The sequence below is a fragment of the Xenopus tropicalis genome, chromosome 9 (assembly GCF_000004195.4).
Source record: "Xenopus tropicalis strain Nigerian chromosome 9, UCB_Xtro_10.0, whole genome shotgun sequence".
In the NCBI taxonomy this organism is placed as follows: domain Eukaryota; kingdom Metazoa; phylum Chordata; class Amphibia; order Anura; family Pipidae; genus Xenopus; species Xenopus tropicalis.
This window is the reverse complement of record NC_030685.2, coordinates 68,083,081-68,100,077: the sequence shown is the minus strand read 5'-3', so window position 1 is coordinate 68,100,077 and position 16,997 is coordinate 68,083,081. Positions and strand designations below refer to the sequence as shown.

At 41.7% G+C, this 16,997-nt stretch overlaps 1 protein-coding gene across 2 annotated transcripts; it reads left to right on the top strand.

Moving 5' to 3' along the window:
* Nucleotides 1–1,691: 1,691 nt before the first annotated feature.
* sp5 (Sp5 transcription factor) lies at nt 1,692–5,124 on the top strand. 2 transcript variants are annotated; one of them, XM_012970258.3, is made up of 2 exons: nt 1,692–1,938; nt 3,464–5,124. In XM_012970258.3, the coding sequence occupies exons 1-2, from the start codon at nt 1,913–1,915 to the stop codon at nt 4,530–4,532; spliced, it is 1,095 nt and encodes a 364-aa protein (XP_012825712.2). In that variant the 5' UTR covers nt 1,692–1,912; the 3' UTR covers nt 4,533–5,124. The 2 variants fall into 2 exon arrangements, with proteins under 2 accessions (XP_012825712.2, NP_989092.1); NM_203761.1 differs by having other exon boundaries at nt 1,750–1,938; nt 3,459–4,772.
* The last annotated feature ends 11,873 nt before the right edge of the window (nt 5,125–16,997 follow it).

Genomic DNA, 16,997 nt, shown 5'->3' with positions numbered 1-16,997 from the left:
TTTACATCCCAGGTGCATGACCTTACATTTATCCACATTAAATCTCATCTGCCACTTAGCTGCCCAGATTGCCAGTTGGTCAAGATCCTGCTGCAGGGATGTCACATCCTGGATAGAATTGACTGGTCTGCAGAGTTTTGTGTCATCTGCAAACACTGATACATTACTCATAATACCCTCCCCTAAGTCATTTATGAACAAATTAAACAAAAGTGGACCCAGTACAGAACCCTGAGGGACCCCACTGAGAACCTTATTCCAAGTAGAGAATGTACCATTAACAATCACCCTCTGTACCCGATCCTGTAGCCAGTTTTCTATCCATGTGCAAACGACTTCACTAAGACCAATAGACCTTAGCTTAGAAAGCAGTCGTTTGTGGGGAACGGTATCAAATGCTTTGGCAAAATCCAAATAGATTACATCTACTGCATCCCCACTTGTACTGAGAGCTATCTCCCCTACCCCTGTATTCCCTCACTTGTACTGAGAGATATCTCCCCTACCCCTGTATTCCCTCACTTGTACTGAGAGCTATCCCCCCTACCCCTGTATTCCCTCACTTGTACTGAGAGCTATCTCCCATAACCCTGTATTCCCTCACTTGTACTGAGAGCTATCTCCCATAACCCTGTATTCCCTCACTTGTACTGAGAGCTATCTCCCATAACCCTGTATTCCCTCACTTGTACTGAGAGCTATCTCCCATAACCCTGTATTCCCTCACTTGTACTGAGAGCTATCTCCCCTACCCCTGTATTCCCTCACTTGTACTGAGAGCTATCTTCCATACCCCTGTATTCCCTCACTTGCACTGAGAGCTATCTTCCATAACCCTGTATTCCCTCACTTGCTAAGAATCCATCCAGCCCCTTCTTAAAGCTATATAATGTATCAGCCAGTACAACTGATTCGGGGAGGGAATCCCACAACTTCACAGCTCTCACTGTAAAAAATCCTTTCCGAACTATGGCCAAACAAGGGAATTCGCCCACCTGATAGAGAAGATGCCCTCACTTGGCAACCTGCCAAACAAGCAGATCTTACAGTGTGTGGCCACCTTAGAATAGCTGAGCTGTAGCCCTCCAGCAGTGCCTGGCATGCAGGTAACTTGTAACAGCTGGAGGGTCACTCACAAGATGGCCACCTGGCTGGATAAATACACTAAACAGGGCTGCACCAGTGACTACAAAGTAAATGTGTTTTTCTGTGGCCTGTGAGGAGTCGTGAGGTAACCCTAGCCCTCATGTAAACTTGCTCAGGAGCAGAGGAAAGCAATTCCCTTCCTCTCTGGGCAAATAACAAAGGCATATTGTCACTTTGCTACAAATCCTTCATTACACAGAGGAAGGGGGAATCCAATGCTCAGAGCTCTGGAGCAGGGGGTCTCCGGGAGCTCAGGGGTCTCTTTGATCAGGAAAATCCAATTATTTGTGTATATACATTCCCCACATAGTGATTACTTCATTAATTGTCCCGCCTTTTGTCACCTCCCTTTCCACCCCTGTGTAATAATCAGTTCCTTTATGTCGCCCCGGCCAACACTCCATGAGGGCTTTGTACATTCAAAGGATTTGCTTGGGCTTCTGAAAGAGCCGCTGTTCTTTGATGATTGGGTAGCGGCAAACTTCAAAGGCAGAGAGGCGGGCTGTGAGTGGCTGGCGGCCCAGCAAAGTCCTTATCAAATTCTTGGAGGTGCTCCTGCTGCAGTCAGTCAGGGAGTCAGTCAGGGAGTCGGGCAGTGAGTCAGGCAGTGAGTGGCGCGGCTGCTGAGGGAGGAGGAGAGCTGGGAGGAGGGGAGGCTACCTCACTAACTGGTGCCCCCAACTGCTTCATGTATCTCCACCAGTGTCCTGCTCATCATCAGGCACCTGTAGGAGCTGGACTATGGCTGCTGTGGCTGTCCTAAGGAATGATTCTCTCCAGGCTTTCCTACAGGTCAGTGCAAGTAATGATGGAACGACCGTGGGATCTATTCTACAATACTTGGAACCAATATTTTTTTTATAAAGGGTCTTTAAATTAATGTGGATCGCCATGCCTGTGGGCAACCACCCCATTTTAAATACCCAACAGGATAGTTTTGCCAGATATATAGATTTTTAGCAGTTTAGTTGTGATTAAAAACAAGGGACTTGTTTTATTACTATGGTGAAAAAAGCTTTATTGAAAATGTGAATGTCATATTTTGGAGCTTTCTGGATAACAGGTTTTTGGATAACAGGTCCCATGACCTTTAGATGACTTATCTCAGGAGTGCGTTTGTTCAACAAATAACTTTAATTACTGTTCTCAGGGCAGTACTGGTTTATTTTGGAATGAGAGTTTAATGGTTATTAGAAATAAAATTATTAGGGGGCAGGGTGACACCTGCTTATCCAGAAAACTTGTTGCTGTTCTCTCGGGCACATCAGGGCAGAATCAGCACTAGGAATTTAAGTAATAATGTTAATTTACAACTTTCCTAATGTGCAGTAATGTGCGATAAACAGTGCTACACCCTGGGTACTCCAGTGGGCAGTGTTACTAGTGGGCAGTGTTACTAGTGGGCAGTGTTACTAGTGGGCAGTGTTACTAGTGGGCAGTGTAACTAGTGGGCAGTGTGGGTTACAGCAGCAGAAGTTTATTATAGGACAGTTAATGGTCTTTTTGTAAATTCCAAACTTTTTGCCAGACAGAGACAACTGCAATATACTAATATATTTATAAGTACTAGGAAAACACACCCTGTGTGCATATACTTACACATATGAGTTCTATCTACATATATAAAGCTATAGATAGATTTGTATATATATATATATATTATATATAAATATGGGAGTGTTGTGAGTTAGTTTAAGTTGTAGTTCAGCAACAGACCACAGGCTTGGCATGACTGCTTAACCTTTTAAGATAAGTAGATGTACACAGACTCATTCAAGTCGGCAGTAGTTACATTTTTACATACCTTCTGTTCCGTCACATAAATATATCACTTCCTGCCTCCTTTTCTTTCACTTTTTTTATTCTTATATTCTTAACACTTATCTAACAGACCCCTTTTCATTTCTATGCATTTACTTTCCTGTTCAATATTTTAGTATATAATTGTGGAAATAAAATCTATTCTTTACACTGCCCGGTGACCCAAGACACTAAAACATGTAGATTTTTATTTGCTAATATGTTCTTTCATTTTCTCAGCTGCAATACAGCTTTATATTAGAATATTTAAGAAGACTGTGCTTGATCACAGGGATGTAAGTGGATAGGGTCTAGCAATACTATTCTTTGGAAAAACCAAAGAGGAGTTTCCGCTTGTGATGATTATACAACCTTGAAGTAAAATCTTATTATAGCAAAACTTGGTCCCCTTAAACTTGTACAAACTTTGGCATAATTGGATCTAAAAGAATGTTAATAATGACTGCAAGAAAAAAAAAATGTTCCTAACATTTTACTTTGCTTTCTTCCAGGACAGGACCCCTAGTGCATCCCCAGACGTTGGTAAGCACTCACCCTTGGCTCTTCTGGCAGCTACTTGTAGTCGTATTGGCCAGCCAGGTACAGGTCCTGCTGATTTTATTCAGTTTCCCTATGACCCAACAATTGGATCTCCATCTAGGATTTTCCACCCATGGACTAATGAAATATCGGCACATTCTTCTGGTGGAATTCAACCTCACAATGGCATTGGACTTAGCACCTCAAAAACACAACTGGCCTCTCACATCCAGTCTTCCTTTGTCACTCATGAATTACCCTTGACACCACCGGCAGACCCTTCCTATCCTTATGACTATTCTCCAATGAAGATGTTACCTCCCCCCATGGCTGCTTTTCAGACTGGTTGCCAGTCTCCGTATGTGCCTGCTGTTCCTTATGCACCCCCAGCCCCTATTACTTCTGCTCTTCATGGGTTTGTACCGAGCCATTCAAACCTGATACACCAGCAGCCAAGGCAACTCTCTCCTAATCCAGCAGAAGACATGCCCTGGTGGAGTATTCAGCAAGCCACACCAGTCGCCCATGCTTCTACTATTCCTCATCCCCATCACCGGTTTCCCATCCAGAGAAGTTTAGTTTTAGGGCATTCAGATTTTGCACAATATCAGACTCAGATTGCTGCACTACTGCAAACAAAATCTCCTCTAGCCACAGCCAGGAGATGCAGAAGATGCAGGTGTCCCAACTGCCAAACTTCCAGTGGTCCTGATGAGGCAGGCAAAAAAAAGCAGCACATCTGCCACATCCCAGGCTGTGGAAAAGTTTATGGCAAAACTTCCCATTTAAAGGCACATTTGAGGTGGCACTCTGGGGAAAGACCTTTTATTTGCAACTGGCTGTTCTGTGGCAAAAGCTTCACCAGATCAGATGAATTACAGAGGCACTTGAGGACACATACGGGTGAGAAGAGGTTTGTCTGCCCGGAATGTGGCAAAAGGTTCATGAGAAGCGACCACCTGGCAAAACACGTAAAAACCCATCAAAACAAGAAGATAAAAAGTGTAGAAAGGACAGTGAAGCAGGAACATAACAGGGACCATTAGTGGAAGCCTGACACGTGTACCTGTAGTGCAGTATACACTACGCTGGGTACTCACATTGGATTCATAACGCCCATTCAGATGTAAATGGTGATACAGTTGCAGAACTTGTCTCACCTGTATATTTGTACAGGTCTCCGTCAGATTTGTTTTTTTTCCACTATTGCTGTCTTGGAGAGGATACCTTGTTTTCATACTCTGTGTATATTTCTGTTAATAATTAAAGTAAGTATGGAAATCAAATAGCTTAAATTTAAAAGACTTTGAAGCTCCTGCACACTATTTAACGACTTTGCGAAATCCCTGTTTCATTGGTCGCCCTCTCCTCAGCATGCAGTCTTTGGTTCCATAAGAGGAAAATAAACAATGGAGTTACTTGTTCAGAAGATCAGAGCCGAGTCACTTGCTTTGATATTCTAGCATCATATTTGGGGAAGGGAGAGAAAGGCAGGGGCGATACAATGGCTCGATGGTAAACACTGGCTCGATGGTAAACACAATCACAGCTAAGTGTTACGCTGCACTTTTTTTAATCACTTGGTTGTAGGATACTACAAAAGTACAGAATTGATGCTTTATTAAATTGATATAACAATACTGGTCCCTATTCTTATATAGATATGACAGAGTACCTTTCCTGTGTTTGGCCCTTAGTAATAAAAATGCTTTTATAATTTAAAAAAAATAAACATATTATGATATGTTATTATATATCAGTACTAATTCTCATTAGCTAGTGATTCTTAGGTTTGCTTGAGAAGCAGTAATAATATTTTCTAGAAAAGCAGCGCAAACTGCTTTGTGAGATCTTGTTGGGCTCCCTCTGCAGAGCAGATATCAGATGTGGCATTCAGCTGCTTTAGCAGAAATACATCAGTGTCATTCACACTTACAGGAAGAATATAAATACTCGAGTGGAATAAATACTACTTTAAGGGGTTCTTCACCTTTAAATTAACTTTTAGTACAGGAATAAGATCTATTTTCCAGAATAAATTGAACCTGGGGTTTTCCGGATACGGGATCCTTCTGTAATTTGGATCTCCATGCCTTAAGTTTGTTAAAAATTATTTAAACATGAAATAAACCCAATAGGATTGTTTTGCAACCAATATGGATTCATGCAGCTTATGGTCAGATACAAGGTACTTTTTACAATTACAGAGAAAAAGGAAATCAGTTAAAAATGAGAATTGTTTGTTTAAAATGGAGTTTATGGGGGCTTTCTGGATAACAGGTTTCTGAAAACAGATCCCATACCTGTGGAATAGTCTGTTTTGAGCAATTTTGGTCTGATGTGTTGTTATTGCTACTTTTTATTACTTACTTTTTTATTCCAACCCTCTCCTGTTTATCTTCCTGTTTGTCATTCAAATCACTGCCTAGTTGTTAGTGTAAATCGGACCCTAGCAACCAGATAGCTGGAGAGCAGATTAACAAAAAGCTAAATTATTTTAAAAAAAAAAAAAGCAAAAAAAAAAAAGATGACCAATTGCAGACTGCTTATATTAAACAAATAAAAGTTAATTCAAAGGTGAACTCCCCCTTTAAACATATTGGAGATTTTTCCGTGTGTTAGTGTTACTAAAGCAGCTATGCAAGTTAGTATTAGATTGTTGTGGGCACTGACCCTAGAAACCAGTGAACTTGGCAGCGTGGCAGCTGGGTATGACATTTTAAAGCAGCTAGAAGTTTTCCCTTTTACTTCACCACAAGCTGATTAAGGCTCACTGATGGAAAACCTCTTTCTGCGCAGATTTATTATTGTTCTGCTCTTCTGGCAAGGTAGGAAATTGTTTTAAAGGAAAAGCAAAGTGGAGCACCTAGAGGTTTGCATAGTATAACAGGTGAGTTCTTTAGCCCACATACATATGCACAAAGGGCAACGTTTGCCAGGGGGGCCCGAAATATTGCCCTTTGTGATTATGCATATGGGCTGAATAAAATGCCTACCATGTAACGCTCATGAGCAGAACAGTATTAAAGTATGGAACCTGTTATCCAGGGGTTTTCTGCATAAGGGATCTTTTTGTAATTCTGATCTTTGTACCTTAATTCTACAAAAAAACATTTATTAAACCCAATAGTATTGTTTAGTTGGGATCAAGTAGAAGGTACTGTTTTATTATTACTGAGAAAAAGGAAATCGTTTTTGAAAATGTGAATAATATGATTATAATGGAGATGACCTTCCCATAATTCAGCGCTTTCTGGTTAACGGGTTTCCATATAATGGGTCTAATACCTGTATATACACACACAAAAACAGTATGGGATCAGTTATTTAGAAAGCTCAGAATTATAGGAAAGCTATATCCCATATAGTCCATTTTAATAGGGTCTATGGGAGATGGCCTACCAATCATTTGGATAACAGGATCCCATACCTGTAGTAGAATTTAGGTGCCCCCTTTTTTATCACTGGTGCAACTTTATCTACCTGCTATACTTTATACTAGATATTTTGGGTCTGGCTTGCATTAAATAAGGATGTGATACATGCAGTTTGTGGAGCCAATAAACAGGCTGGGGTCAGTAGAAAACCTTTTGGAGGGTCACAAACACCCCATAAACCCTGGCTTTCAGTATGGGGACAGATGCTAAGACATAACTTCTGGTTAGGAGAGTACTTATCTCTGTTATGGAACACATATGGTCACTGTGATTATTTATATACAGTTTTGCAACAGATTTGCTATATCTTCTTAAAAGCTACAAGATCTAAAGTACATAATTATCCAATGGGAACAAAACATACGCTGAATCATTTACATTCATATTTAAGTAGCTTTGTATTTTCATTGTGAAGTGCAATTCCACTGTAAGGAATGGTGCGAAAAATATCATTGTGAATGTTCCCTGTCATGTTATACCTTAAACCCCAAACCTCCCAGAAAAGTATTTTTTTTCTTGCAGTATCAAAATTGCCACCCAAAGCTGAAGTTGCAGAGGGTGTTCATATTAATGCCTGGCTGTATGTTAAATTCCATGGCGCAACTGGGATCAAGCACCCTGCAAAAGGAACTTGTCTCATTACAGAGGCAATTAACCACCATGGGGCTCAGTGGAATTACAGAAACCGCAGTAACACAATTGCAATTTCTATGTTGTCGTGTTGCCAGGTTGCAGTTACAAGAGTGGTGCATTTGGTTGCCAGTCAATTAGTCCTTTATTGGTCTTCAAGAAGGTCTCTGTTAAAAAATGCTTCAACGCTGGGGTCTCTTGTCCAGGCAAAGCACACAAAAATACTTGGTGCTTGGGGTGGCCACGTGATTGGCTGCTTGCAAGCAGAACCACATGTAGCTGATTACCTGCCTGACCATTTGACTTGTAGTCCCATAGTTCATAAGTCAGGAAGAGCTTTCCCCATGGATTGGTACTAGGAAGTTCTCCCTTCTGAATCTTCAGAGGACACCAGATTGTATGCCTCTGGCGTATGGACCATACTTCAGGCAACCTTCTGTGGAACCTTCTGAGAAAACCGCTGATACACTGCATAACCCTCTAGTGGCTGTAAGATGGCGACAGAAGAAATTATATGTATTAAGTCGTGTCCTATAAGTAATGTATGTTTATAGCTACGGTATGTAAAAGGAAAAGATATCTTATTTATAAAGACAGTATAGCTATGGGATCTGTTATCCAGAAACCCTAGGCCCCGAGCATTCTGAATAACAGGTCCCATACCTGTATCTTTAGACCTGCGGTACCCAGGTGTTTGCTATAGTTTTTTTCCATGCATCAGTCCATATGCCCATTTCTGGCACGTGCAATATCTCATACTCAGTGATTTTCCATTCCCAGTCATCACTGCCAACAATGTGAAGAGATCAGCCACAATATTTCCCTATGGGAAGCCATGTTTGCCATTGCCCCTGGCACTAAGGCACTAAAATAATTCAACTCACTTCTTTAGAGCTAGGGGTGCTTTGTATGATATGGGCTCCTACAAGGGTCCATGGGCCCTGTTTGCAAAATGTACTCAAACAACTGTGTCTCCAGTAACCCCCCCCCCCATTTGTGTGCAGACTTTCACCACCTAGAAGGGCAAAATAAGTTGCCTCCTATTGCACAAATTTCTTCTGTTGTGTTTGCTCAAGTTTATTGGCACTTTTACGTTAAGAACTGGGCATAAATGCTGAGAGCTTCAGCAACAGATTTTATTTTTCTTTGGTATTTTCTCCACACAAAAAATGATTTACAGACTGGCAGAGATTCTGGGCACAGAGTAAAATTGTTCTGTGCCAAACTTAGATTTGCAGTAATAGTAGCCTACACCAAGGATATTAAATGTACAGGGCTTTCGTAATGAAGATATATTTGCATTCACTATAGTTACAATCCTTGATTAAATAAGCCCGCGTGTGATTTATTTTTAAAGCGAGATACCGAGTAATTGGCCAGTTCTGAATTATTCATTGGAGGACAATGTAACCCGTTCATTAACTTTTACTCTTTCCATTGCAGTGTGGGGGGGGGGGGGTAGCTTGACATGCACAACTTCCTATGTTCCCATTGCATATAACTGCTCTGTTCTTTCATTTATTGTTCAGCTCTGAATACAAACAGGTTCCGGACTGGAAACCAAAATAGGCCCTGGCATTTCAAGTACACAGAGGCCCCACCAGCCCAATAAATAGTGACTGTCTATGGCATCTTATAGCAGCCCCTCTGGCATTTGTGTTCTAGACCAGTGGTGTCATATTTGCAGCTGTTGTGAACTACAACTCCCAAAATTCACCTGTAATACTTTTAGAATGCTGCAAGTTGTAGTTCTTATAAACTGGAGTTACAAATTATGCACTTAGGAGCACCTCTCCTTGTGTACCTTACAGGTCTGTGGGTGCTGAGTGATTTGCAAGCCTTTGGTAAAGAGGGCATACATAAAAATATAAAAAAAAAGCATCTATCAAGCATACAAAGCATCTTTCCTTATCCCACAGTGCCTACTGGAGTTCTTTAATATATGCCAGACAGCAACAGTTTTAAATGTCCTCAACTGTTAATTGGTACAATAGATTATTATGGTTTAGACGTTAAAGAAGAAACACCCAATATGAGAAATGAAAACAGAATTTTATTCTAAAAGTACATTATTCTAACTATTCTTTCCCATGTCTCATCTGAGACATTTTAACATTCTATCCCATGATTCTACCCTAATATTTGAATCCCATGCAGTCTCACCATGCCTCTATGCCTCTTGATTCTCTCTAACCATATTCCTTAATAATTCCCCCCCCGGAATCTTTATCCTCCCCTGGAACGTTCTCTATCCTATCCCGCAGTAAGGGTTAATGACAACTGGCATTTGAAATCCCATAAAAGTTGCATGTTTTGGAGACTTCATTAAGTCCACTTTGATATATATTTCACCCACATGGATAGCAGATCTCTTAGATGTAGTAGAGTGGGGCACTTGGATAAGTAAGCTAACTAACTCTGGTTCAATTTAAAGGCCCATTATAAATCCGCATGTGATTAAAACATTATGATTCTGATCAAAGACAAACGCTAACGGATAAAATGTGCTTTTAATAAGGCCTTGCTGTAGAATCCATATTTGTTTTGTACAAATGCTATTTATGTCATTGCAAAAAAAAAGAAGGATGGAAGATGAAACTAAACAAAAGAAAGTTTCCGTGCAAGATGGGCGCATCAGCATCCAATGTGTACACGGCATGGAAGGCACGGTTAAAGGGGTTGTAAAGCCAACACTGTCCCACTGCGCCCCCTTAGTTTTGCTAGAGAAGTTGCTGGAAAATGTAATAAAAGATGCAAGAATAATTCCCAATGAGAATTCTACTGATCAAAAAACTTTTTTAAAATGTAAATGCAAAGGATTCACCAATGAGAATACTGATTCCCAGCACTGTCAGGTATCTTGCTGTTATCTTACATATAGAGATAATTATGTGATTTATTTTCCCTTCATTATATGACACAGGAATCAGACATGGGGATAAAGGACAGACTTGTTCAGTGCTGGGAAACTGTGCTTAATGCTCCCAACTCCAATTGCTGGAACAGAGAACATGGAGCCAGATTTAAACAGATCAGCTGGGATTCTCATTGGGGATTTTTTTGCATTTTAAAGCATTCCCTGGCTCTGGAGATTTGAGGAAAAGGTTTGGAAAAGGTTTAGTGTGCAATATTGTTTTATGAATGCAACCCTGATGTTTGTGTAGTACAACTCCCAGCATGCCTCACCCTCCATTATATGTTACATTATTCTGGGATTTGTAGTCCAGCAACAACTGAATACATTTTGGTTGGGCAGTGCACACCAAAATGTATTCAGTTGTTGCTGGGGTTGCAGGGTTTATAACTTCTTTAAGCATTAATAGGGTGACAGATATTATTTTTTTTTTCCTACAGTGCCAGCATATTCCAAAGCCTGAACGATTGTTTGGTAAGGCTAAGGTTCCACCGACACAAAGGATATTCTCCTTTCTCAGCCAGTGCTGGCAGATGGATTCTAAGCAAACAAACAAGCTGCTTCTGAGTGCTTGTGTCAAAACAGGCTTTTTGCCCTTCTGTATACTTGTGCCATTGCGTCCATCCTGCTTCTCTACAAGCAGAAGTACAGTGTGCAATTTCAGACACAAATCACCATGTTTTTTACCCATAATTTAAGTGTAATTGCATTAATAGGGCACTTGCACCCCGTTCTGAGAAAATAAAAGCTCAGTATGGACAGAATGGCCCACAGTGCAACTATATAGTTGAGAAGTGACCACAACACATTTGCGGCTGTGACTGTAAATGAACTTACCCTAAACATGGCGATAGTCCCAGGTTCCAAATGCAGGCTGCGTCAGTAGCGGCAAGAGACTTGTGTTTAAAAAATAAAGCCCAAACAGCATTCTAACGTTGAGCGCCAGAAGTTACACAATCTCCACTCTGAAAATATATCTGCAACTGATTTGCTACCACATGCACGTGCATTTGTGTTTATTTTGTCGCATCAGATGCAACTCTCCTTACACCCACAAATACGTGGGCATTATAAGAAACAACACATGGTAATTTGCAGCCTACATTTGCAACTTTGCACACTGTAAATGGGCCTTGTAGTGACCGTCTTAATGATCATTAGATGGCAAATGTACCCTGTCCATTGTTGGAATTGGTTTGGGACAAATGTTTATGAAACGCTTGATGCTCAGCTCAAGTGAACAAGGCATCTTTCAATCAAGGCAAAATTATAGTTTGGCTATATTGTCCTTAAATTTCTTCTGTTATCCAGGGCCCCCTCATAACCTGCCTCTCTGGGTCCCTTCCTCCCACCATGCCCCCCACAGCTGATTTGTCTGCCTTCTCTTCTGGTACTTCACTGACTACATCCTTAGGACTCATACAGAGGATGCAACTTTTTTAAACTGCCCCATTTTTGAATCTACAGAAGCCTGAAAACTGGATCCCACTCCATAGTGTTTTATTAACTAAACAGCCCTTAGGAGGGTGGGCAGCTCTAAGGGGGCCCGGCGCGACCAGTCCCTCCTCCTTCTTCTCACACCACACCTCTCACCCTGACCGTGCCACTATATTTAAAGGTAGGAGAAGGGCTGGGGAGGGGGGACTATGGTAAAGCAGACCCTGCAATCTGGGCCCCCCTATTGCCCAGGTCCCCCACAACCACATGGTCTGCTGTATACTTAGTTACACCACTGGCTGTAGGCACAGGGTAATAAATCTTAGGGACAGCATAGCAGAACTTTCAACTCAGTGTCAGTATCCCTTAAACAGCCCTCCATGAAACCATATGAAGCTGATTTTGTTGTCCCTGATGACTAAAAAACCTAATGCCAATGAACCCACCCCTACAACCCCAGTCATTCATTATGTTTTACAATGGAGCACTTTACCTTGCAGATAGACTAACTGCCCCACTCTAACCTGCCCCAATGTAGGGAACATCATTCATTTACATGTGCTTCATTTGATGTTTACCTGATAATATAACAAATGATCAGAAAAATAAATACATTTCTGGCAGGCAGTACTTTCCCTGGCTTCCAACAACAAAATATCCAGTTCATTGCATTCCACAAGATTAAATATTTTTATATGAGATAAAAAGTAAATATATGTAACATGACAATTCAATGCTGAACAGGCTCTTGCTGTTTACTCGGGCAAAGAGAGTGCTAATTGGTTTTTCAAGGTGGTTTTGGAGAACATTTACTTGTACTTAGTAGGGCAAATCATCTAGAATGTAACTTCTGATATAATGGAGACAGCAGTATTTGCAACTAGCAGTTTGGTTGTTAGGGTCCCACTTACCCTAGAAACCAGGCAGTGTTTGAATATCAGACTGAAAAATGAATATGCAAGGAATACAAAAGAGATTAACCCCCAAATGTAATAAAAGGTGCTAAATTTGCCCAGGAGCAGTAACCCATAACAACCAATAAGATGTTAGTTTTTTAACCAGGTGACAAATAAATGGATCCAGCTGATGGGTTACTGCTCCTGGGCAAAATTAGTGGATTTTATTGCATAACCCATTTATAACAAATGGGACAAATCTGCCTTGACTTTCAAATATTCAAAATGTCTTTGCCTCTGGATTCCATTTCTTTCCTATGGACCCACCTTTATAAAGCATCAAACATTATCCTTACTAGGTGGGGAATTCTGTTGGCAAAACAGCATGGTTCTATGCAAGATGACATCCATAGAAGCAACAGGACATGAACAATACAACAAGAAGCATTTAGGTTTAGCCGTCCTCTTTTACAATGGAACTGTTGCCTTTCAGCTAATTAGAAGAGACCTCTAACTATGCATGGTCCAAGGGGCTAATTTCTCATTTCAGTTCAGTGGCATAGGTTGTGATGATAGGAACCCTGTATGTCAGTGCTGTCCAACTGGCGGCCCGCGACCCCCCTCTGTGTGGCCCCCCACCTGTCTGGCTGCTTTGATGGCTTACTCTTGTGTAAGCTCTAAGTAGTATCAGTACTGTGATTAACTGCCCCCCTGCATGGTTCTCACCTCAGATTCAGGCTGTAATCAGGCTGTATTGTTTAAATATGTAAAACCCTGTGTTGTTCGCACCTTTTAATCTCTGCATTGTTCACCCCCTGCAGTGTTCACACCTCAGGCTCAGGCTGTAATCACCCACATTGTTCCCCTATTCACACCTCAGGAGCAGTAGAAACCCACAAATAATCCCTGCACACTACAAAAAGAACATATACTGAGGTGGTACTTCAATTAAAAAGTTTTTTAATATATAGTTATTGTGCAGACTGTAGGAGCAGTGCCAGCATTGTGTCACTGTAGGCTGCCTGTGTGTGCCATACACACAGGCATCATAGGGCAAGCAGAATATTGCACACACAGGCAGGGTAGGGAAGGCAGAGTATGGCACACACAGGCCAAGCATGGCACAAACCAGCCAAAAATGGCAAACACAGTGAAAGTATGGCACACGCAGGCAGGGTAGGGAAGGCAGAGTATGGCACACACAGGCAGGGTAGTGCAGGCAGAGTATGGCACACACAGGCCAAGTTTGGCACAAACCAGCCAAGAATGGCACACACAGTGAAAGTATGGCACACGCAGGCAGGGAAGGCAGAGTATGGCACACACAGGCAGCATAGGGAAATCAGAGTATGGCACACACAGGCAGGGTAGGGCAGGCAGAGTATGGCACACACAGTGAAAGTATGGCACACGGGCAGGGTAGGGAAGGCAGAGTATGGCACACACAGGCAGGGTTTTTGCTGTACTACAACCATTAATATGGGTATGGTCATGCGATAACATGGGTGTGGTTTCAAGTGGGTGCGGTTTCAAAAAGGGGAGTGGTCAAAACTGGCTTCCATTATCGGCCCTCCACCACGTACGTCGGAAAAATTCCGGCCCTCGGTACAACAGAAGTTGGACAGCACTGCTGTATGTCATTCAGAATACTGTGCAAGCTAGGGGCATGCCAATAATTTTCACATTAAGGCTACAGCATTTTTTTTTTTTTGGCTCTCATAGATATGCCAGCAGAGAAAACAAAAGTTGCTGCCCTCCGCCCAACCATCACACACATAGGTCAGACACAAAAATGCATTATTTACACTAAAACCCACCCTAGATCCTCAGCGGATTCCATTTATCTGACATAGAAAGCACCCCACATGTCATTAGCCTTATAGCTCAGCTATGACTGTGTCACAGTTTTGATCAACATGTTGATATGGCTTTCACTTGAAAGTATTTTCAGACCAGCCCAATAGATATCTGCCTTGAGCATTTATTGGCCTGTGTATGGCCAGCTTTAATGTGTGCCTCTGGTTACCACTCTACTGGTATTTGACTGGCCCAGCTGGTAAATCACCAGCTAGGGCCAGAGCTGTAATTACTAATGTAATTGTCAGTAACGTTGTAATACTAAGACCCTCTCTGCTGGCGGATTACCCCTTACAATGCCAGACCCACCTATACTGTATCCATTTCCCCACCCCCTCCGCCCATTTCCCCACCCCCTCCGCCCATTTCCCCACCCCATGTGGAGCCTCCTCCTGCTCCCCTAACCCAAAGGGTGGTATAATAGTAAAAAAAAAAGGTGGCCACACTGTGTGCCCTAAACTGCACACAATCATAACTTGGACTTCAGGACCCAGCACATTTAGTACAAGAGAGCCATCTTGCATTCCCTTCCTTATGCAGGCAAGTTATCTAATCCGGCTGTTCCCTTTTAACTTAATGCTAGCTTTAACTACAAAGTTACTGTGAGTACAACACTGGTGTTAATTAAAAATCTATTTCCAAACTCCAGAAATGAAATAGCCTGGAAAGTAGCATGAAGAGCAGCTTTAAGCACACACAGTACATATTGTCATTAATGTCTTAATCTGTGGCCATTTGGGTTAATGTTTTATAATTTGTTCTCAGTTTCCCATTTGAATTTTTCCTATAAATTTTTAAATGAAACCATTATGTGAAATGACCCAAGTAAATGCGGAATAGTTTCAAAGGTGAGATTTCTTCAGCACAACAGGATGAGCAGTTCTGCGGGATATCATACACTTCTTGATAAACACAGGTATTGTGGAACCCAGCCAAAGATACAGTTAGAGTAAGATATGGAGCAAGCATAATCTAGACATTTGGCTCAGATGGTTTACCATGTCCCACAAGGCTACCCCATTTCAATAAACCATTTTCACAGCTTGATATGAACCATGGAGCCAGGCCTCTACTGGGACTTAAAATAGGCCCCAGCATTTCAAGTACACAGAGGCCCAAACAGCCCCCACCAGCCCAATAAATAGTGACTGTCTATGGCATCTTACAGCAGCCCCTCTGGCATTTGCCAGAACCCACAGATTGCCAGTTGGGCTCTGCATGGAGCATGATGTGTGCATATAGTGGGATGGAGCTGGAGGCTTTCAGACTTAGTTTGTAAGACCCCTTTTCAGACTTTGCTTGTAGGACCTCTTTGTGGGTCTACATTTAATTGGGCCCCTAAGCTTACAAAATGGGATTTATATGAAGACATAGTCAACAATGGTAGGGAACATAGCAAAAGTTACTTTGTTATGTGTTAACTATGGATATATAAATAGATAACCTAATAAGTACTATATATAGTGACAGTCTCCCATCTTTGTGATGGTAGGATCAGGAGTATAGTTGCTTTCATGGCATCATCTCGTTTACCAATTCTTTTACGCCACAATTCATCTTCATTTTCTGTTTGTTGGTGCAAATCCCTTGAGATACACTACACTGAAAGATTGATTTAGTTCCTTTTAAGTATATCATTAGTGACAGAATCATTGGGCACTGGCCAGTTACACTGTTCACACCTTTAGATTATATTTAGATCTATATCTTGCTCTAATGCCTGGTATCTGTAGCGAGGGTATTGCCTACTCCTAAGGTCTGTAGTTAGTACAGTAGGGGCCAATGTTAATACATATGGCAGTCTGAGTTCCTCTTGCCTTCATCCTGCATGTCAGCCCATTGGGGTAACAGATCAGGCACAAAGGAGGCTACTTAGGAACATTTAGTTGCTGTAAGAACACAGGAATGTTATGCATGTAGCAGGGGTACCACTTACATTTGCCATAGACCCATTACCCATTCTTCATAATAACAAATCCCGCTATATCAAACATGTGGTTACAATACCCTATGCTGCAGAGCCCACATGTACCAGAACTACTGTTGGTACATACCCCTATTAGGGTAGCCACATACCTCTCAGTTGTACCTATTCAGTACCATGCATGGTGGAGGAGAGCCAAAAACAACCACTGTTGCCTTCCATTGGCGTGGGAAACGTTGAATGGTAATGGTTATTAATACAATATTTCATGCTTTAGGAAAGTGCTAAATGAGGGACTTGGAACCCAATGGGAGAGGACATCAACACACTAGTGCCGCCCTGGCCTAACTAGAAACTGCCCAATAAATATCTGCCCAAATTGATATTAGAACCATACAGTTGCCTCAGTTACCTTC

Coding starts and splice junctions, on each gene's coding strand:
- sp5 (NM_203761.1), top strand. CDS start 1,888: ATGGCTGCTGTGGCTGTCCTAAGGAATGATTCTCTCCAGGCTTTCCTA. Junction 1,939..3,458: donor CTCTCCAGGCTTTCCTACAG/GTCAGTGCAAGT, acceptor GCTTTCTTCCAG/GACAGGACCCCTAGTGCATC.